Genomic DNA, 22,712 nt, shown 5'->3' with positions numbered 1-22,712 from the left:
GAGAGATGAGTGTAGCTATCTCTGGTAGGGGAGAAGCAAAAAAAACATGACATTTTAAATCATTTTATTAACAAACAAGTAATAAATGTTAGCTGTTTCATTAAACCAAACACACAATCAACTTGAGAGTGAGTATGCTTAAATGTTAACATCCTTCAAAGCGTTGTCATGTAGGATTATGGCATTGTGCAACAGTTCTGGACATTCCTCCCAAACTGCACTACAGTGGTACTGCAGAAATGACTTAATACTGTGCATTCACAGTGTGTCCCTCATGAACTGGATGACACACAACCTAGGAGTTTACTTTGATGTTAACAGTTAAACAGTTTGCATTTGTAATTTGTTGTTCATGTTGTGCACTGCACGCTTTAATAAAATGATGATTTCAAATGTTATTTTTTTGCTTCTGCCCTACCAGAGACTGCTGCACTCATCTTTCATCTGGTGGCAACATTAAGGAGTGCATTACACATTTTCAAACATGTGGAGGGGCATAATCGAAAGGGACGTCTAAGTCGCAAGCTGTCCAAAGTAAAAAACTGCATAGGAGACATTTTCGAAAATTAGATCCAAAATTTTTTTGTTTCAAAAATTGTCTAATTATACGTCCTGCCGATTTGATAGTCCAAGCCGCTAATCTTCTATCTTTATACCACATTTTCGTCCAACTTTTCGTCCAAGTCAAAAATGCCTAGAACAAGCCCTGTTGGACGTGGGAGGGGTCTGCAAAATGATGGACTGAATACCCAGACATGGCACCTAAATAGTGGGGTACCTTACAGGGCACTGCTGTGAACTTCACAAAAAGGGTGCCATGTCTTCATCTCACTACAGCTCCCTTATAGGTCATGCTGAGCCCCCAAACCACCTCCAGAATCCCCTAGATCCACTTATCTACCATTCTAATAGCCCTTATGGCTGCATGAGCCACTTATATGCCAGTAAAAAAGGGTTTTGGGAGTGTATAGGAGAGTGCACATTTTTAAGTATCAATGCAGTGATTACAGGGGCTTATGGGCATGAGTCCCCCTCTCCATGAGTCCCTAACCCACCCTCAAGACAGCTTAAGCCGCCTCTGTGCTGGACGACTAGGCTTTCCTATGCCAGGCTGCCAGGTAATGATGGTCTGGAGGCTGAATTTTAAAGGTGTAATTAATATTTTTATGGGGGTGGGGGGGGGGGGGTCGGTGATCACTGGGGTAATGTGTTGGGTTCTGTATTATGTGTTTGCAGTGCTTATCTGGTGACTTTAGGTGGGTTTTTGTGACTTAGACCATGTTTTACATGGTCTAAGTCACAACGTTCAAGTTTCGTCGATCCTGGGCTGTATAACTTTCAGTTATACATGCTGTACAACTAAGTCTAAGCTGGCCTACATCCCGCCCAACTCCCACCCTCGACACTCCTCCTGAAATGCCCCGTTTAGCTTTGGTCGTTCAGCGGAACTATGAAAGCCTAGGTCATTTAGAAATATGTCCAAAACCCGTTTTTATTATCGGCACTTGGATGTATTTGGACAATGTTCGTCCAAGTGCCGACTTAGGCCGGTTTTTGGACGTTTTTCTTTTTTGGTTATGAGCCACATAGTATATATTAGATTCCCAGTGTCGGCGCATTTTTGAGAGAGAGAGAAAAAAAAAGTTGCCATGACTTATGCATCAACCCTCATATGTCCCCTGCAAATTTGATCCTACCACTATTCATTTTCTTCCACTGAGAAAACTGTCTTCAGTCTCACTAGCTCTGTGATTTTATATAGAAGAAAGAGCAGCTTTCAAAAAAACATGGAAAGGCTGTATTCAGATTAGCAGAAAACAAAGTAAATGAGACAGACTACTCACCTGGAAAGGTCCTTTCCACAAACTCTTTGAAGGCCTGCAACTCACCCTCTGTCTCACCACTACTGATTTTCACTAACAGGGTGTAACCACTTCCAAACTTGCTCTTGAGGTGCTGTGTGCTGCCCAGGCATTTAAACTGCCCATTCACCATGATGGCAAGCCGAGTACACAAGGCCTCACACTCTTCCATGCTGAAAAGGTGAAAGGGATAGTTTTAAAATAAAAGGAGAACATGCATGTAAAAGACAGATTGCTAACTGATGTCACTCAGTCTTACATTACAGAGCAAGCCAAACTTCCCTGTACAGGCCTAGGGAGTCCTAAGATGAATTGGCAGCATCAAGAGTTTGATTTTCACTTGTTGCTTGAAACCAGTTTACCCCAAACCAACATAATAAACATCAGGCCTTATTATATCCAAGAAAGACCTCCAAGCTCTATTGGTGATTTATTGGTGTACACTATTCCACAATCCAGCACAAACCCAATATTCTGGCACAGTGTTAGGGGTTACGCCTCCCTTGTCAGTATTGACCAATATCTCTACATAATGTTAAGGACACTTCAACCTGAGTTTGCAATAAACCATCTCTCAGTATTATGTTAAGGAATCCTGTGCTGCTGAAGGTGCCATCTTTTACAAGGCTATTAAATGGAGGTCACTTAATATCTTGTTCACAATAGAGAATGGCACGGGGAAAAAATTTGCCTTCATCCCCTGAACTCAGTCCCTGTCCCCGCCCCGTCCCCATAAGCTCAGTCCCCGTCCCTACAAGCTCAGTCCCCATCCCCGCAAACCATCTGATCCAATCTGTACAAGACTTGAATAGTTTTATTCTGAACTTATTTTAATAAAGTATAAAAAGAAACAATATTCTGTACATTTGTCATTTTATGCATCAGAGTTCTGGCTGCTGAACTAGAGAAATATATCTTCAGCTACAATACTACTTTATCCTAAAGCAAAAGAAAAGAAATAATTTTTTTTCTACCTTTGTCTGGTTTCTGCTTTCCTCATCTTCTCGTCATTTTCTTCCTTCCATCCACTGTCTGCTTTCTCTCTACCTCTTCCATATGGCATCTGCTCTGTTTATATGCCTCTACCAGAAACTGTCTGCCTCTCCCCTTTCCATCTCTCCCTCCCCCCATTAGTCTGGCACCCATCTTCTTCTCTCCACTCCCCCCATGGTCTGGCATCTCTGTCTTCTTCCCTTCGATCACTCCCTCCCTCCCCAAGGTGGTTTTTAGCATCTCCTTTCCTCCCTTCAGATCTGGTATCTGTCTCCTCCCCCTCCCCAAATGCTCTGGTATCTCTCTCTCCTCTCTCTTTCCCTTCTTTTTCTTTTCTGCTCTTCCTTCTCAATTTGTCTTCTACTGCTTGTCTACTTTCTTACTTTCCACTCCTCAATTTCCCTTTCACTTTGTCTACCTACAGATTGCCACCTCTTTCCCTAACCCCTTCTAGTATCTCACTAACTCTATTCTCTTCCCCCAATCCAGCATGTGCCTTTTTCTTTATCCCCTCCTTCCATCCAGTATGTGCTCCCCTCTCTCTCTCCACTTCCCTTCAACATCTGTTCCCCTCTCACTCCCCCCTTCTATCCAGCATCTGCTCCCCTCTGTCTTTCCTCTCCACTACCCTTCAGTGTTTGCTCCCCTCTTCCTCCCCACTTCCATGCAGCGTCTGTTCCCCCCTCTTCCTCCCCATTTCTCTTTAGAATCTGTTCCTTTCTCTCTTCCCCCCTCTCTCCCCACTTCCGTTCAGCGCCACTCAACCTCTTCCCCTCATCAGGCCATCTCCTCCCTTACTGTCATCTTCACAGGCGCTTTTCAGAATCAAAGTTTTCTCTCTCCGAGCGGCTCAGATGCCAAAGACTTCTCACAAGTCTTGTGCAGCTACCCCAAAACTTCTCTGGCACAACTTCCTGTTCCTGCCTGGGTGGCTTGCATCAGAGGAAATGTTTTGGGGCAGTCGCGCACGACTTGTGAGAAGGCTGTGGCGTCTGGGCTGCTCAGAGAGAGAAAACTCAGAAAAACGCAAGCGAAGGTGAGGGGAATGGGGGGGGGGAAGAGATGCCAAGACCATGGCGATTGGGAGGGAAGGGGCTGCTAGACTGTGATCGCGAGGAAGGCTGCTGACTGGGAGGGATGGGAAAGGAAGCAACGTGCAGCAGATACTTTACTGCGGGGACAAGATCATTCAGTGCTCTAAGGGACGGTGAATGGCCTTGTCCCTGTACTCACGGCTACCAGTCTTTTTTTGTCCCATTCCTGTGGCTTTCCCGCGGCTACCTGTGGGTAACAGTTACCGTGTCATTCTCTAGTTCACAATTCGATTCCACTGATGTGGTTCACAAGAGTAGGGAAATAGACTGGTATTCTTGCTAAATTCCAACACAGAGTTATACATTTGGACAGCTGTTAAAATTATCTTTTTAAATTACCCGTAAATAATACTTTTTACAAATGGATGCAACAAAACATACAACAAGCAAACTATTATATAGGAGCAAGAAATAGAACACATGCTAAACTGCAAATAGTGGCAATGCTCTTTTACCTGTGGGAGGTGATGATAATGGCTTTCCCACACTCTCGTGTCCGCGACACTGCATCCCAGAGCAGACGTCTCGCCACTGGGTCCATGCCAGTAGAAGGCTCATCTAGAAAGATCACTGGAGGGCCTCCAATCAGAGCAATGCCAGCACTCAGTTTCCTTTTATTGCCACCACTGTAGAAGGAACAAGGCAATGTGTAAAGTTACATTCTCTCAGGCCCATCCCTAACCAGCACTCTAACCACTATACAATATATGGCTGTCAATCCCATTTGTGTGTTTTTAATTTAATTTAATTCTTATATACCGCTAATAACCGTGAGGTTTCTAAGCGGTTTACAAAAATGATGCATTAAAAGATACAATAAATAAAATTAAATAAGATAGGTACTTGGAAATTCCCTAACTGTCCCAAAGGCTCACAATCTAACTAAAGTACCTGAAGAAACAATTTAAGAAAAGTAAAGATAAAAATATAAAGACAGAGGTAGATATAGAGATAGAAATGAATTTTCCAACAAGATAGCAGCCAGTTAGGTCATCTTCTGTGCTGTCTCCCTTATCCTGCTTTTGTTTTTTTTTTTATTTTGCCTTTGTTGATTTTTCTTTTAAATTTCTTTTTTGTTGGTTTTTTGTTTTCCACATACTAACTCTCCTCAGGTCACTTCATTGGCTCCCCATTCATTTTCAAATACAATTCAAACTCCTCTTACTGACCTACAAGTGCATTCACTCTGCAGCTCCTCAATATCTCTCCTCACTTATCTCTCCATAAGAACATAAGCAGTGCTAGAGGTCCATCATGCTCAGCAGTCCGCTCATGTGGCAGCCCATCAGGTCCAGGTCCTGTATTGCAATCTTCTATCTATACCCTACTATCCCCTTTTCCTTCAGGAAATTATCTAATCCCTTCTTGTACCCCAAAACCATACTCTGTCCTATCACACCCTCTGGAAGCGCATTCCAGGTGTCCACCACCCTTTGGGTGAAGAAGAACTTCCTAGCATTGGTTCTGAATCTGTCCCCTCTTAATTTTTCCGAATGCTCTCTCGTTTATGTAGTTTTTGAACGTTTGAAGAATCTGTCCCTCTCCACTTTCTCCATGCCCTTCATGATCTTGTAAGTTTCCGCTCCTCTAGGGATAAGAGCCCCAGTATCTCTAATCTTTCAGCATATGAAAGGTTTTCCCATACCTTTTATCAATTGTGTCACTCTTTTGTGAACCCTCTCGAGTATCATCATATCCTTCTTAAGGTACGGTGACCAATATTGGACGCAGTACTCCAGATGTGGGCACACCATCGCCCGATACAACGGCAGGATAACTTCTTTCGTTCTGGTTGTAATACTTTTCTTGATAAATCCCTCCTATCCATACCCTTATCCTCCATTGCCAAATCCAGACTCTGTCCCTCTATCTTACTGTGCCATATGCATGGAACACACTGCCTGAGCCATTATTGTCAGGCTCTGTCTCTAGCAGTATTAGCAATATTCAACTCCAAGCTAAAAGCCCACTTTTTCGAGGTTGCTTTCAACTCCTAGCTCCCGCTCACCATATTAAATTACCTGTGTTCATCCTATCAATCTCTCTGCAAGAAACTTTCCAATCCCTGTATGTCATTATCCCCTCTAGGAAGAACCTACCAACACTGGAGGTTGTAGTGAGGCAGAAATTGGTAGGTGCCGTTTTAGTGTTTGGGTTCCCACTTTGTTAAATCAATTACATACTGACATTCGTAATGAAAAGTCCTTAAAGGCATTTAAGAAAGTTTAAAAAACCTATTATATCTCAGCATTTTCCTCTAATAATATGCTTTAGTCCAGTGTTTTTCAACCTTTTTTGGGCAAAGGCACACTTGTTTCATGAAAAAAATCACGAGGCACACCACCATTAGAAAATGTTAAAAAATTTAACTCTATGCCTATATTGACTATATATAAAGTAATTCTCTTGAATAGGAATCAAATAAACACAAAGAAAGTATTTTATAATGCTGCCACTGCCACTGGGGAATAGGCTGCCACTGCCGCCATCGGGAACAGGCCGGCACCGAGTTCTCCCTGCTTCTCTTCCCGCGGGGCCGACCAACTCTCGCCACCCGTCGTCAATTCTAACGTCGGAGAGGACGTTCTAGGCCAGCCAGGCAGCGATTGGCTGGCCCAGAACGTCCTCTCCGACGTCAGAATTGACGCGAGTGGCGAGAGTTGGCCGGCCCCACAGGGAAAAGCAGGGAGAACTTGGCGCCGGCCTGTTCCCGATGGCGGCGGTGGCACTCAAGTGGCTAAAGAGCTGCAGTTTGCCGGCCTAGGGACAACACTGGAGGGTGGCCAGCTGTGCACCCCCTTGGGACGTAAACCCGGGGTGGGGCAGACCGCCCCCTCCCCACCCTGGTATGCCACTATCTGTACCTCACTCCCTCCCTATGACCAAAAATTCTCCTTTCTTCTATTCCCTGTGTACACAACCATCTCTTTCCCTCCCTTCCTCTCTCCAAAGTCCATGCCTTCTGTGTCCAAACACTCATTCCCTCCCCCACCTCAGCATCTCTTTCCCTCCCTTCCTCTCTCCCAAGTCCATTTCTTCTGTGTCCAAAAACGCATTCCCTCCCCCACCTCAGCATCTCTTTCCCTCTCTTCCTCTCTCCCAAGTCCATGCCTTCTGTGTCCAAAAACCCATTCCCTCCCCACCTCAGCATCTCTTTCCCTCCCTTCCTCTCTCCCAAGTCCATGCCTTCTGTGTCCAAAAACCCATTCCCTCCCCCACCTCAGCATCTCTTTCCCTCCCTTCCTCTCTCCCAAGTCCATGCCTTCTGTGTCCAAAAACCCATTCCCTCCCCCACCTCAGCATCTCTTTCCCTCCCTTCCTCTCTCCCAAGTTCATGCCTTGTGTCCAAAACGCACTCCCTCCCCCCTTTTGTGTTCCGTGTTTGCCTCCCAGCCCATCTTTGCAACTTTCTCAGCAAAACGAAGCTCAAGCCGCGAGGCTTGTCTTCTGCTTCCTGCCTGCCCTGCCACGCACAAATAGCCGAACGGAAGTATTCTCCGACGTCAGCGCTGACGTCGGAGGGCAGGCTTTGCTTAAGCCCGCCCTCCGACGTCAGCGCTGACATCGGGGAACGCTTGCGATCGGCTATATGTTAGCTGCAGGGCAGGCAGGAACAGAAGACGAGCCTCGCGGCTCGAGATGTATTGGAACTCCGCGGGTCCCTCGTCCAGCTCTCTCCTGTCCACGTGGGGCGGACCGCCCCTCTCCCTAGACTGGTGGTACTGCCCTGATGGCGGCCCTGACCGTACGGCACACCAGGCAACATCTCGCGGCACACTAGTGTGCCGCGGAACAGCGGTTGAAAAACACTGCTTTAGTCTATGCTTTCGCTGTAGGCCACGGCATGTGTTGTGTTTATTTATGGCTTCCTGTTCCCACCTTATTGTGTCTTTTAACCATAATTTTAATTCTTACACATTATTGATTAATTTAACTTTGCAACTTTGGCCTCCTTATGTAGCCTCCTTGTCTCTCACTCTGTTCTCCTTTCATTTAGTTTTACTGTAAACTTCCTGGATAAATCAATTCTGTGGGTGGTATATCAAATAAAGATGAACTTTTCTTTTTCTATTACTCTTTAAAATGGGAAGTAGAAACTGTGCACAGGAAGGTTGGTTGGGGGAGGTGCTTGACAGATAGGCAGTTTCCCCATGGTCTCACCTGTAGGTCCTGATTAACTTGTCAGCATAGGGTTCCAGAAGCAAACCCCGTAACATGTACTCCACACAGCTTCCCATGTACTTCTCAGGAATACCTCGCAGTCGTGCATACATGTTCAGGGTCTCGCGGCCGGTCATGTGATCCAGCAAAGCATCAAACTGAGGACAGTACCCGATCCGCTGCTGAACCTGACATTTTCATAAAGACACAATGTGAGGAAAGGAATGATACACCCATGTATATACCAGGAAGGTAAGAAAGAATATCACACCCAGCCAAAACAAAGGAGGGTTTGGGGAAATAAACTTGCAAAGGAAAGGGGGAAAAGGAGGGGGCAAACAGACACACACAGAGAGATAGGAAAAGAGGATACAACACACAAGCATACATACAAAGAAAGTGAGAAAAGACAAGATACAACGCATAATTTATTATAGATGCTCCATTGTACTAATGCAGCTGGACATGAAGGGCTAGATTCTGTAAAGGACGTCTTAACTTTAGGCATCCAAATAAAGTGGATAATAAGTCCAATTAATGGTTTTAACAAGCAATAATTAGAAGTTAGACATCCAAAAGCTGGATGCGATTCTACAAATAGATGTCCACAATTTCATGGATACCTATCGGGAAAAGGTGCATCTAAAAAATAGGTGTGGGCGTGGTGTAGGCTTGGGAGTGGCTTCGATTAGGACGTCCATTTAGAGAATTGCAGGCCGATCAGCTTCCGAACGCGTCTACCTAACGCCTAAAATGCAGGCGTTGCAAAATCAGGTCTACTTTTGTGCGTGAGCTGGGTGCTAGGTAGGCGCAACTTAGGCATGCCTTAGTTATCCACTTATTGGTGAACGGGGCTTTTATTTTTGAGGTATAGAGGATTCAAGGTTGATATTAAGGTCAAAAGATGTTTAATAATACAATCACAAGGCACATGAAAAAATATTGCATACTAAACTTCATTTCCAAAAGGTTAAGAAAAGAAAGATACACTACTCACAATGGATGTGGTTCAGAGCAAGCGGATGTGTCTGATGCGCAATCTTGACATCATTGTGACATCAATTTGCACCTAGATGGCAGAATGCCACTAAAAAATAATAGGAACCCCTAACTAAACAAAAGCTCCAGTGGCTCAGTGGTTAAAGGCATTTCTTCCATTTTCTACAGGTCATAGGTTCAAATCCTCCCCGTACCATAACAACTTCTTTTAGGTCTCATACGAGATTGGCTGTGGAATGCGCCATATCAATGATTTTTTCAGGGGTACTTCTGTATTTACTAACACCTCTTTGGAACTTTCTTTTTTCATTCTACTCATTTTAGTGCATATCTTCATTCTATTCCTTCTTCTTTGCCTGAGCCTCTCCCTGCGAAAGTGCTCCACCGTCCTTTGCGTAAGGTTTGGCACTGGGTCTGTAACTATCACTCTTTATCTGCTTCTCTAACTCCCTTTCTACCTATCCGCTTTAATGGCTTCTTTCTACCTGGGATAGATGGGCCGAGTTTTGCTCGGTGGGAAACAAAGGGTATTCATTATGTGTTTCAGTTGGTTGATGATGATGGCAAAATTATGTTCTTTGCACTTTTGAGGGACAAATTTGATCTCCCACCTAATGATTATTTTGCTTTATTCACCATTATATTTCTTCTTTACCCTCTAATTCTTTGCAGGCCTCTTGTCAAGAGGTACTGTCTACGGCTTTTACCATTGGTTCCCAACTTCCTGTTCCCCTTAAATTCCATCATCGCCATTTGAAGGATGAGTCCCCTTTGTTTGACCTTTCTAAATTGAGGGATGCTTGGGCCCGTGACCTTGCAGTAGTGTTGCCTGATTATGTACTTTTGCAGGCTGCCTTTCGAAAATATACAACCTTTTGGGAGCAACATTATAAATTGGTCTTTCGTTTGTACATTTCTCCTAGGAGGGCTTATCTCTCTGGCTTTCGTGAGACGGCAGCCTGTCTTAGATGCCAGGCCCCTGAAGCGAGCTTGGGACATATGCTCTGGACTTGTCCTAATATTCAATATTTTTGGAATGTCATCTTTCGTTTTGTGGAGCGCATTTGGAACATTACAATTCAACGATCACCTTTGTTCTTATTTGGAGCTGTTCCCCATTATTACCCTCGTACAAGGGGGGCTGCTGCTTTTCTTAAGTGGACTGTCCTCGCTGCCTTGAAATGTATCTTGCTGAAATGGCTTGAGGGTGAGGCACCGGATTACTCTCTCTGGCGGTGCCGGATGATTACCGTCCTGATGTGGGAACGCCGAGATGTGCAAGACTTCACTTCTCTCCCGGGGTGCGTTTTTCAACACATCTGGGAACCTTTTTGGACTACTATGACTCCCTTGGCTCGCAGTCGCTTGCTTAACTGTTAATTTCCTGGTCTCCTGTATCACTTTGTTACAGTTGGTATGCCTGTATCATTTTGCATTCTATTTTAGCCTATGTTGGTGTTGTATTTGGAAGGAGGACCTGGGGGGGGAGGTATGGGGGGATTTGTTGGGGGAGAGGGGTGGTCACGCGATGGGGGGGGGAGTTGTGTGGGATTTTGTATAACGAAATTTGAGCTTGTTTGTAATCCCAAGTATGGTCAGATACCCTAGCACATATTCCTATTTTTTAGTGGCATTCTGCCATCTAGGTGCATATTGATGTCCAGATTGTGCTTGAGTAATGTATTATTAAACATTTTTTTCTATCTTTTCTCTCTCTCTCTCTCTCTATCTATCTTTTCTCTCTCTCTCTCTATCTTTTCTCTCTCTCTCTCTCTCTCTATCTTTTCTATATATATATATATTTTTTTTTTTTCATGTAGTTTGAGGAACATAGAGGCCAAAAGAGGAATTGAAGGTACATGTTTGATATTTATTCTAGAGATCTTGTAAATCAAGAGGATATAAGCTTGGATTTGGAATTGACATGCAGTGTGGTGCAATGAGCACCCTGACGTTGTTGATTCAAATCCCCCACTGACTCTGGGCAACCAAACAGAAGAGAAATATGATAAAGGAGCCAAATGTAAATAGTGGTGCCAGCCTTTTACCGCATACAATTTTAATGTAAAAAAAAAAAAGCATAAAATCGCCATTCTAATGACATCATAACACTAACACATGATGTTATAGATGTTAGTAGGATGTCTATGTAATGCCTAAAAGGCAATTCTGCAAAAGACGTCTAATAATATAGACGTGCTTAGATTCACTCAGCGCTGCTGAGTGCGATTCTCTATAGTGTAGCTATTCGTTATAGAATTGTGCTCAGCATTCTGCTGACCAACTGGACCAGGAGCCAACACCTCAGAATTAGAGGCTGAATAGCCTGTCCATCTGCCTGCTGGAGACAGAAAATACTGAAGAGCTGGGCTGTCTAGCTGAAAGGATATAGCACAGCTCAATTCTGTGCTATTCCAGATGTCTTGGAATAGTGGGGGGGGGGGGGGGGATGTAATGGAAAATTATGATTTTTTTTTAATATATATCCAGCTGAGGCGATTTTGAATTATAGTATGAGTGTTTTGTTGTTTTTTGTTGTTTAAGGATGTAGAATTACAATTGTTTCACACAGTGATACTTTCATATAATAAAAGGCACAGCCAACAATATATATGAACTTATAGATAAAGAAGTGCACGTAGCAGTACAGCCTATACTCCTTTTACCTCCAGGAAGTTGCTTCTAATATGTTTAAGTACCCTACTAAATTGAAAAAAAAAAAAGCAGCTATAAGGTCAATTATGAACTCTGAAGGTTTGCACAATTCACCACCTTCACTACTGTCCCTTCTGTCAACTCCTGCAAAGACTGCCACAGCCCACTTGGTACCTTTTTGATATTGGTGAGAATACTATGACCCTCCACATAAGCATCTCCTGCAGTGATAGTCTCATCGCCTGTCAGCATTTTAAATGTGGTGGTCTTTCCAGCCCCATTGAAGCCAAGAAGTCCAAAGCACTCTCCTTTGTTCACAGCAAGTGAGATCCTATCCACGGCTAGCAGAGACTCGTGGTTGCTGTATACCTGAAGACGACAAACAAATTCTCTTACTAAGCACATAGAATATGACACCAGATAAAAACCATAAGGCCCTCTTGTTTGCCCAGGGCAACAGATTTTCTACAAAATTACCAAATAATCTCATTACAGTACTCTGTATCAGGAATGTTAAACTGAAATCCTGGTGGACTGCAAACCAATCTGTCTGGTTTTAAGGAGACCGTCAAATGTGCATGAAATATATTTACACATATGGACTCCAATGTATGCAAATTAATCTCACACATACTCATTAGTAATAACTTGAAAACCACTCTGATTTGTGGCCCCTACTCTACAATAACTCTAATACTCCTTTTCAATGATGCACATGCTGTGAGCCTTTTGCTTTTATGAATAGCGTCGCCCATAAAGTTACATAATAGACTTAAAGCAGATTTTACCTGAGTGTACTCGTTAACATTGCTCTTTACCTGCATAATAGTGTTATGCCATGTGCTCACAGCGATCCTGCCTCTGAATATCATTTTTACAATGAGTTTTGAGATCAAACTCTAGCTTTTGAAATAAAGGAGCTAATATGCTTGGAGCTTGACCCAGAATTTTTTTTTTAAGTGTATAATTTTAATCTTACCTTAGTGAGCTCTTTAATGACAAGTGGGCTATTCAAAGATGTCAGCAGCTCTGGAGGAGATTCTAAAACTTTCTTTCTCTCGTCAGATACATCCCGATCCTCTGGTAACACTACTGCCCTATTCTGTAAAAGCATCTGTGAGAAGAACCATTACGTCATTAAAAAGAGAATCTAGAAGGCTACCATACATTCAATTTCACATTAAAAAGGTATTTCCACATGTCAGCACTAAAAGTATTGGCTTAATTCAAATGCTATTTGTGGATACACAATGCTAAATTAGTGCATGAAGCACTCTCAGGAAAAGAAATCAAAGGGATACCATCTGTGCTGGTGAAATGAGAATTACCATATATACTGGAATATATACCCATCTGAATATAAACCGAGGTAACCTTTTTCCCCCAGAAAAGGTGAAAAAAAAAAAAAAAAAAAGGTTGACTCAAACATAAACCAAACTTGCATCAGTCTCACAAAGTTACTGTGGAAGTGAGTGGCCTAGTAGTTAGAGCTGCTGCCTATGCACCTTGAGGTTATGAGTTCAATCCTAGCCTGCTTCTTGCAACTCTGGGCAAGTCACTTATCCAATGTCTCAGGTACCACAGTTAGATTGTGAGCCTGCTGGGAAAGATAGGGAAACGGTATCTTTCATGAGATTATGAAACGGGAGTTTCAGAAGATCGCCAGGAACTTGGTCAGAATCCAGGGCATCAAAAAGCTCAGCCTGTGGTTCAGTTTCAGCCTCTGCTTTCACAGGTAGAAAGTGACTCAATTGTCGTATATATTTAGTAAAAGAAAGACTCTCTGGAGATGATCGCGCCACGATGGAGGAGGAGAAGGATCTGACTCCAGACCATAAGATTCTGGTGCTGAATATTTTGGATCAGAGTTATTATGTAAAAGGAGATAAGAGTCCAAGTCATCTATACCTGGAGACTTAGTATGTGCTGTCCTAGGAGACGTGCAACCCTGAGAGGGTTGATGGCTACGGTGTTGATGTGAGCATTGAGAAGGGCTTCAATGCCTCCTTTGATAGCCTCTTTCGATGAGGAGGTAGTGTGGCGCCGGGATCTGGACTTGCACCGAGGAGGAAATATGAAGCATGCACCATGGGGTCTCGACGAGCCTTGCTCGGATTGGGTCGGTACCGCTGATGTCGGTGCAGCAGGTGGTAGTGATTGGCTCTGAAGCACAGCTAACAACTCTTTGTTAAGCAGTACTCGTAGTTGATTTTGAATGGACAAATGTGGTTCCAAGGACTGCAAATGCACCACAGGTTAAACAGGGTGTTGAGGCATTGATGACCTTGATGTAGAGGCATGCCTCAAAGGTAACAACCGCTGTGTGAATGGTGACAGAGACTGTTTATGCCTTTAGGCATGCATTGACTTACTTGATGACGGAGATGCTGGTGACAAATGTTGAGAAGGATGGGAGTGTTTCTTAGCTGATTTACCAGATGGAGCTGGTGCTGATGAGGCCGACGTTGAGAGAGTACCAGATGCTGATGTCGATGCAGCTTTATCGATGTCTGATGTGGTTGACATTGCGGAAGTCTGACGAGACCTGAATAACTTCTCCTGCTGTAAAAGTCGAACTTACAAGGAGTGTTTCTGCAGCTTCGAACAGCAAGAGCAAGAGTTGACTCGGTGCTTGGGACCAAGGCATTGGAGACACCAGTTGTGTGGGTCAGTGACTGAAATGGACCTGTTGCAGAGTACATCTCTTGAAGCCAGTAGAAGGCTTTGACATGGACAGAAACATTGCTAAAGCTAAATCAAAGGACTCAATTTCTACCAAGGGTCATGGGAATATGAGTCCGAAAAAGGATCGAGGCACCCCATAGGGGAGTCTAACACCGGAAGAAAGAAAAATTGAAAAGTCGAAGCTTTTTTGAAGAAACACTAAATAAAAGAAAGTAAAGGAAAGAATATAAATGGGAAGACACAAAATATAAGAAAAAAATGCTTTGGAATAAGCTCCAAAAAAACATATCTTAGCTCCGTACAAAACTAAGATCTGATGGTCCCGCAAGCCGATGCTGGTGGGAGTTCGTTTGCGCATGCACATTACAGATGGTCTTGAGATTTCTAGGAAGTTAAAGTGACAGTACACTTTGAACTGACCATACTGGGCTCCGTGGATGTCACCCACATGTGAGAATATGAAACACGTCAAAAGATAGACCCCCACCAAATTCTGGAACAAAGTAGACACCCTAATCCCTGAAGGGAACCTTAAAGAGTTCATAACCCACTAGAGAACACTAAGAAATACCATCCTAGACAATATGATGCAACTACAAACAAAAAAAAAGAACATGCAGGAGCTCAGATAAATGGTTTGACAATGAACTACTCCAACTCAAAAGACAAAGCAGAAGACTCTAAAGAGAGTGGAGAAAAAAAAGACACCAAGAACACAGAAGAACAACCTGGAGAAAAATAAACAAATACAAGAATAAACTAAAAGGAAAACATTCTACACAAACCAAATAGGCTTAGAAATCCAAGACACCAAAAAATTATTCAAATTACTAAAGGAACTCACAGACACCAAACCCTATCTGGCCACTAACAACGTCCCCACTCCATCTGCCTCCCAGCTAGCAGAGTTCTTTAGAAACAAAATTGCAATAGCTAAGGATACCTTCACTGGAACCCCAATCCAACTGGACACGATCACTCTCCCCCTCACAGAGAAAGAGTCATGTGCAACAAATAGAACCTGGTCTGACTTCCCAAAACTTCGATGGTCCAACATATACAATACTATACAATAAACTATACAACAAACTATACAATAAATACAGTCATGCAGCATGCAACCTCAATTACTGCCCCCACACCCATTAAGAACCTCAAACCTCAAAGAACCTCAAGCCTGAAATTCCACACCCACCTCACTCAATGGATATAGTCTATGGTCACAGAAGGCCTTTTCCCACAAGATCTCAGTGAAATCATCATCACCCCTATCTTGAAAGACCCTAAGGGAGCAACAGATCTACCTTCTCTCATTTATACAGCCCCAACTTAAAAATTCATCTTCTACTCTTGTTCTACCAAAACAACGCGACAACTTTTGTATTGCTGGAAGTTGATTCCTTTGACTTTGTTGTCTTTGTTGTTCGGTATTCATAATAAAACAGATTTGAACATAAAAATTCATCTTCTGACTCTCTCTAGAGAAGGGTGGTACTGGCTTACCCGTTTCTGTCTCCAGCAGAAGCCACTGCACAGATTTCGAAGCCTGTGAGGAATGTTGGTCTCGATGAAGAGTAGTAGTAAAAGGAAGAAAAAGCCCTGAACAGCCATGGACGTGAGGTACTGCCCGATCCCCGGAGAATCCCAGGAAAAGTAATTCAGCTGGTAAGTAATATCTGAGGACAAAGGGAAGAAAATGAACCACAGACATTTTTAGTTTGCTGAGAGTTTTGAAGAAAACAAAAGCAGATATGGACAGACAACAGCAGAAAAAAAACCAGCAACAAAACATGGCCCTGCAACCTTCCTGATAGATATGCCTTCCACTAGTAAATGTGTGAGTCCAAAAGACACTCGTAAATTAGATTAGCATGGTAAAAAATGGTTTTTGTTACCCAGAAAATCCTTTAAGAATCTACAACAGTCTTCTTGGTAAGATTCTGAAGAGGAATTTCTAACTAGTTAATTATAGACAGTTTTGTTAACATACTCCAGGTTCTCTCTATCACTAAAATATAGCAGTAGACATTCCAATAAGTCTGTACATAAAAGAAAAATTACTATATGCCAAAAATAAAACACTCAATTGAAGATCTGAAAATAGCTTTTCAACAAAACTTTCAGATAACAGTGTTATGGGGTAAAGATGCATTCCTCAGTATGTAGGGCACCAATGAAGCTTGGGAAAAAAAGTAGTTCTGTGACAGATCTGACATGCAGAGACAGACTGTCAAGGTGTACTGCAAATATTTAGCTACAGCAGGGGTCTCCTTGAGGGCTGCAATCCAGTCGGGTTTTCAGGATTTCCCCAATAAATATGCATGATATCTATGTGCATGCACTGCTTTGGGGAAATCTTGAAAACCCGACTGGATTGCGGCCCTCAAGGAGGGATTTTGAGATCCCTGAGCTAGAGTAACAAGGTTTTAATCTAGAATAGGGTTGTCCAAACTCAGTCCTTGAGGATCAAAATCCAGTCAGGTTTTCATGACTTCCTCAAACCTGCATTAGATCTATTTGCATATACTGCCTCTATTGTCTGCAAATAGATATCATGTGTATTCATAGTGGAAATCCTGTAAACATGATCTGGCAAGGGCCGAGATTGGACACCCCTGATCTAGAACATTCAGCAGTTCAGGTAAGCACTGTATTTGAAAGGTCCCTACTGTGGTCTGTTAAGACAGTCACCAGTTACTAAATTGTCCCACCTCAACACCACTACTGATTACAAGACCTTGAAAGCAGCAAAGATGACACATGTGCACTCACTGAATACTTTGCAGAAGAAGGCTGCATCAAACGAGGAGGTGCAGAACTGAATGAACTCATAGTTCTGGTAGAAGTCACTGATAGACCGGCCCAAGCAGTAATTGGGAAGAATTATAAAGACTTTATCCAGAGTTTGGGCGAGTTTCACTAGACCCAGTTCTATGAAATAGACATGAGACACGCATTTGCTGATGGCTACAAATTTCTCTTGCTTCTAGAAGGGAAAAACACACTCCACAAACAGCAGAATTAATCTACTGCACAGAATGACAACTACATTCCACTGCAAAGTGGTCTGGCCCTTCAGTTAGGCATACACTAGTTTTATCTATGAACAGTGCCAGCATTCCATCTTTAATAAAGAGAGATTTGATTAAATAAAGATATTTATAATAGAGAGATTTGATGAGACATGTGCTGCTCTTGTGACAAACATTCAAACTTAAGGACACAAACTATGCTTCCACTCCAAGTGCTGGCGTTAATCTGGGGAGAATCAAGTGGTCAAGGTGGGGAAGGGACAAAATAAATAGGTTGATGAAAAGGAGTCTCACAACCAATATTCCCTCTAAGCTGCGTACCTTTTAGCAGGAGGTTGCACAGCCATTCAGCCCCACCATGTAGCCAGTGGAGTCTGGACTAGCACTCCTCCGGTATCACTCTTCATCTTGTGCCAGCAAACTGAAACAAACCAGCAGTGAGACCTTCCCATATATACCTGTGGCAGCCAGCCTGCCCTCTCCGATGTCATTTCTTCTTCCGGGGCAAAGCTGGCAGCTGTGGATATGTATGGAAAGGTCAGCAGCTGATCTGTTTCAGTTCTCTAGAGGGCAAATGCTGGTGGATGTGGGGTGGGGGAGTGAGAGGGAGCAGTCAATGTCTGATGGGTGGAGAGGGGAGGGGCAGATGCTGGTGGGAAAAGGGGTGTGAGAGAGGGGGTAGACACTGGTGGAAGTGGGGTGAGAGGAAAGAGAGGGGGTAGAAGGTGGTGGAAATTGTTTGGGGTGGGGAGAGTGAGGGTAGATTTTGTATATAAGTGGCTAGAAGAGGGGAGAGACATGAGGGAGATGATGGAAGGGAAGTGAAAGGGGAGAGAGGGGGCAGACTGTATGGAAGGAGGAAGAGACAGAGGATGTGGATACTGATGGAGGGGGGAGCAGAGTGTGGAGATACTGGATTGAAAGGGGGAGAGGAGGCACTGTATAAGAAGGGGTAGATGCTGGATGGAAGAGGGGAGAGAAATTTGGGGGAGGGGGAGAGACAGAAAGGAGAGAGATAATGATGGAAGGAAAAAGAAAGTGCAGATATAGAGGAAAAACACCGTATAGAAGGGGGAGGAAAAGAGGGCAGGGTTAGTGAAAGACTGGGAATAAGGGGAAGTAAAATAAGAGAGGCAAGGTGAGGGAAAGAGATGGAAAGCTGCTGGTAGACCGTAAACAAAAGAGGGAACTTGAAGACTAGATAGTAAGAATGAGTTAAATCTGGACACAGGTAGGAAAATAAATTTAAGAAAAGCTGAAAGGAAAAGGAGAAAAAAATCATAGAAAGAGACTTAAGACAGAGGAGAGCAGAAACCAGAAAAATGAATGGCCAGAAAATAAAGGTAGAAAAAAGAATTTTATTTTTAATTCAGGATAAAGTAGTGTGGTACCTGTGTTTATAAAGGTTATATAAAAGTGGATATATAAAATAGAATTAAGATGGTATCTTTTCATTGAACTAATTTTAATACATTTTTGACCAACTGTCAGAGACCAAAACCTCCTCTCTTAGGTCAGGGAAGCTTACTGTCTTGATCTGGGGAAGGAGATGTTGGCCTCAGAGCTAACTGAAAAATGTTTCAAGACCTTTCAATAAAAATCATCTTATTTTCCAATTTATAATGTGCAGTGTGTATAATATCATTAGGGTAATGTAACAAAACTTTTTACTCACATCAACTCAGTTCTTTCCTCATGAAAATTTTTTTTTTGCTCACTCATAATTGCTAGACTGTGACAGATCAAAGGTCCATCAAGCCCAGTATCTTGTTTCCAACAGTGGCCAACCCAGGTCCTGAGCACCTAGCTAGATCCCAAGTAGTAAAACAGATTTTTTTCCATTAACTTTTATTGAATTTTCAAAAAGTTACATGAAACAGATTTTATGTTGCTTATCCTAGGAATGAGTAGTGGATTTTCCCAAGCCATCTCAAGAATGGCCTACGGACTTCTCTTATAGGAAATTATCCACACCTTTCTTAAACCCCGCTAAACTGATTTCACCATATTCTCTGGCCACGAATTCCAGAGTTTAATTACATGTTGTGTGAAGAAATATGTTTCATGGTTTATTTTAAATCTACTACTTAGTAGCTTCATCACATGTCCCCTAGTCCTAGTATTTTTGGAAAGAACAAGCGATTTACATCTACCCTTTCCACTCCTCTCAGTATTTTATAGACCTCTATCATATCACTCCCGAGCTATCTCTTCTACAAGCTGAAGAGCCCTAGGTGCTTTGGTCTTTCCTCATAGGGAAATTGTCCCATCCCTTTTATAATTTTTGTTGCCCTTCTCTGTATCATTTCTAATTCTACTATATCTTTTTTGAGACAGGGCAACCAGATTTACACACAGTATTTGAGGTGCAGCCATACCATAGAGTGATACAAGGGCATTATAATATTTTCATCTTTGTTTTCCATTCCTTTCCTGATAATTCCTAACATTCTATTTGCTTTCTTAGCTACCGCCGCACAATGAGCTGAGGGTTTCAACGCATCCTCAACAATGACATCTAGATCCTTTTCCTGGGCATAGAACCCTGCAAAGAACCTCACATCACATAACTATAGTTTGGGTTCTTCTTTCTCATATGCATCACTTTGCAGTTGCTCACATTAAGCTCGATTCTTAGAGGGAATGTTGCTCAGAACACAAATCAATTTGCTGCAAATGTATTACCACAAGTGTTATATAATTCTTCTCAGTTTGTGTATTATAAATGATGGTTTCACGCACACTATTAGGTGTCTAGTTTTCTTCTACCTCTTTTGAATTTCCAATTAAATCGATACCCATCCCACAGCAGCACAAGAGCTTTCAATCACAATATCCACTTTGGGGAAGGGGTTTTTTGGATTCTTCCATTTTTCACTCTCTTCCATCTAGCCTATGTTGAAATTTTGGCATCAAAAGCCTCATGAAATACAACAGAATTTACAGTGTTAGAAAAAGAAGCAAGATACATCCTCACCTGGAATACTCATGATTGTGACAGCCAGGAAGGTGGCAGTGCCCGAGAGGATGTTGAAAATAGTGAGTCTTGTGTACGCTGTGGCTGCCACAGAAAAGAAGTAGCTGAGCAGGTACATAAGGGGGATAACAGCCCAGCCGTATAACAGGAAAATCAGAATCACATCTACGAGGTGGTTGTCCTGGGTGAAGGCTTTCACATCAAAGGCTTGGAATACTGCCTGGAAAGGAGAAAGACCGAGAGAAAGAGAGAGAGAAAAGCATACAGATAAGGTAGGAAATAATCTGCTTCATTTCCCTCAGTGGTGTCTAAATATATACTGGATGGTGTTGTTTTGATGAGATCTACAGAAATGAATATCCCATTTACCCCCTCCCTTTTTTTTTAATAAAACCGCGATAGCGTTTTTTTAGTGCTGGTCGGAGCGCTGAATGCTCCGTGCTGCTCCCGATGCTTAGAGTTCCTATGAGCGTTGGGAGTAGTGCAGAGCATTCAGCGCGCCAGCCTGTACTAAGAACAGCTATCGTGGTTTTGTAAAAAAGGGGGGGGGGATTAGTGAGTAATTATCAAAAGCAACCAAATTTTAAAGCTTACTTACTAATGAAAGTTTTCCCACAGTTCCCCTGTACCACAGACAGCGTGGCATTCAGCACCTCTGATTTCCTCTACTTATTTTCACTTGGCAGATGTTAGTAATGCTTAGCGATGGTTATACTGCATGCTGACATGAAGCCTTGGAGCGGCGCACCGTTCTGTGCTTAGCACATCCTCCACTTTCTAATCTGGGACTGTCAAAATGCCCCTCCCCTTGCTTCCCTCACATCTCACCAGCATCAGTAAACAGGGGATGAGAAAGTTGATGAAATCCCACAGCAGAGCAGAGAACCAGAAGTTGACGATATAGACACCACTGACGAACTGCACATGCTTGGACTTGATGGCTCTCTCACTGACCAACAGGAGGGCAAAAGTGCTGGCCAAAGATGCCATTCCATAGAGCAGGTTAATGGCAATTGCAAAGCCAGTCTGGCCCCTGCAAAGGAATGTGGAAGGGGTGGAAGGGACAGAGGGCATGAGAAGAATGGAAAAGAACAGAAGAGCAATAGTGAGGATAGTCCTTAATGAGAACATAAAATGCTAATTTAGAAATCTAATTATTCACTGACTCTATGGAACTAGACATTCTAGCACCATTAGCGAAATTGTCTTATCTTTTTCCTTTTAGTCCCACAAAACCAGGACAGAACCTGTGGGTTATGCACATCAAACAGCAGATGAAAACAGAAAAAAAGTGCTGTGAGCTCTGCCCTAACGGTGCCCTGTGCATCCTTAATACCTCAGTATTCTGAATGACAAAAGCGATGGACCACGTGTCCTTTTCCCTTTTGCTTAATCTATTGTCTAAACATTTTTTTTAAAGTTACAAATTTTGGGGGGAAAAAAAAAAAAAAAGACTGAAAAGAAACCTCCCATTTATATAAGAATTGCCATTCTGGGATAGACCGAGGGTCCATCAAGCCCAGCAACCTGTTTCCAACAGTGGCTAGGCCAACCCAGGTCCCAAGTACCTAGCTAGATCCCAAATAGTAAAACAGATTTTATGCTGCTTCTCCTAGAAATAGGCAGTGGATTTCCTCAAGCCATGTCAATAATGCCTATGAAGAACTCTTAGGAAATGATCCAAACCTTCTTTTAAACCCTGCTAAGCTAACTGATTTCACCACATTCTCTGGCAATGTTAACCGTGAGAAACCATCCCCGTGTCATTCTTTAAATAGAGAGTGAAGAAATCAGAGTATGAATGGGCACAGCCACTGACCCTTAAGCCTTGCATTGAAGAATTCTGGTGTAGAAGGACTGAGGATGGACAGACACTAAAGAGACATATGATAGTTTTCTGTGGTTATCCACAGTGATGGGAACAAATTCTGTCCCTGTGTCATTCTCTATAATTTAATTACACATTGTGTGAAGAAATATTTTCTCCGGTTTATTTTAAATCTACTACCTAGTAGCTTCATCGCATGCCCTCTAGTCCTAGTATTTTTTGAAAGAGTAAACAAGTGATTTACCCTTTCCACTCCACTCGGTATTTTATAGACCTCTATCATATCACCCCTGAGCCGTCTTCTCCAAGCTGAAGAGCCCTAACCGCTTTAGCCTTTCCTCATAGAGAAGTTGTCACATCTCTTTTATCATTTTCGTTACCCTTTCTCTGTAGCTTTTCTAATTCCGCTATATCTTTTTTGAGATA

General features: G+C 42.8%; 1 protein-coding gene across 3 annotated transcripts in view; it reads right to left on the bottom strand.

Annotated features, from left to right (window-relative positions):
* ABCA3 (ATP binding cassette subfamily A member 3) overlaps window positions 1–22,712 on the bottom strand; it is a 211,043-nt gene that overhangs the window by 17,742 nt on the left and 170,589 nt on the right. For all 3 annotated transcript variants that reach the window (XM_033914147.1, XM_033914145.1, XM_033914146.1), the window contains exons 21-29: window positions 21,287–21,491; window positions 20,459–20,678; window positions 17,222–17,380; window positions 15,953–16,125; window positions 12,744–12,878; window positions 11,939–12,133; window positions 8,111–8,298; window positions 4,405–4,575; window positions 1,845–2,035 (exon numbers count right to left, since the gene is read on the bottom strand). In XM_033914147.1, the coding sequence (XP_033770038.1) occupies window positions 1,845–2,035; window positions 4,405–4,575; window positions 8,111–8,298; window positions 11,939–12,133; window positions 12,744–12,878; window positions 15,953–16,125; window positions 17,222–17,380; window positions 20,459–20,678; window positions 21,287–21,491 (1,637 nt within the window). The remainder of the gene's footprint in view (window positions 1–1,844; window positions 2,036–4,404; window positions 4,576–8,110; window positions 8,299–11,938; window positions 12,134–12,743; window positions 12,879–15,952; window positions 16,126–17,221; window positions 17,381–20,458; window positions 20,679–21,286; window positions 21,492–22,712) is intronic.

This window comes from Geotrypetes seraphini, chromosome 11 (assembly GCF_902459505.1).
Source record: "Geotrypetes seraphini chromosome 11, aGeoSer1.1, whole genome shotgun sequence".
In the NCBI taxonomy this organism is placed as follows: domain Eukaryota; kingdom Metazoa; phylum Chordata; class Amphibia; order Gymnophiona; family Dermophiidae; genus Geotrypetes; species Geotrypetes seraphini.
Note: the sequence above shows the minus strand (reverse complement) of the source record. Positions and strands in the feature narration are given on the sequence as shown.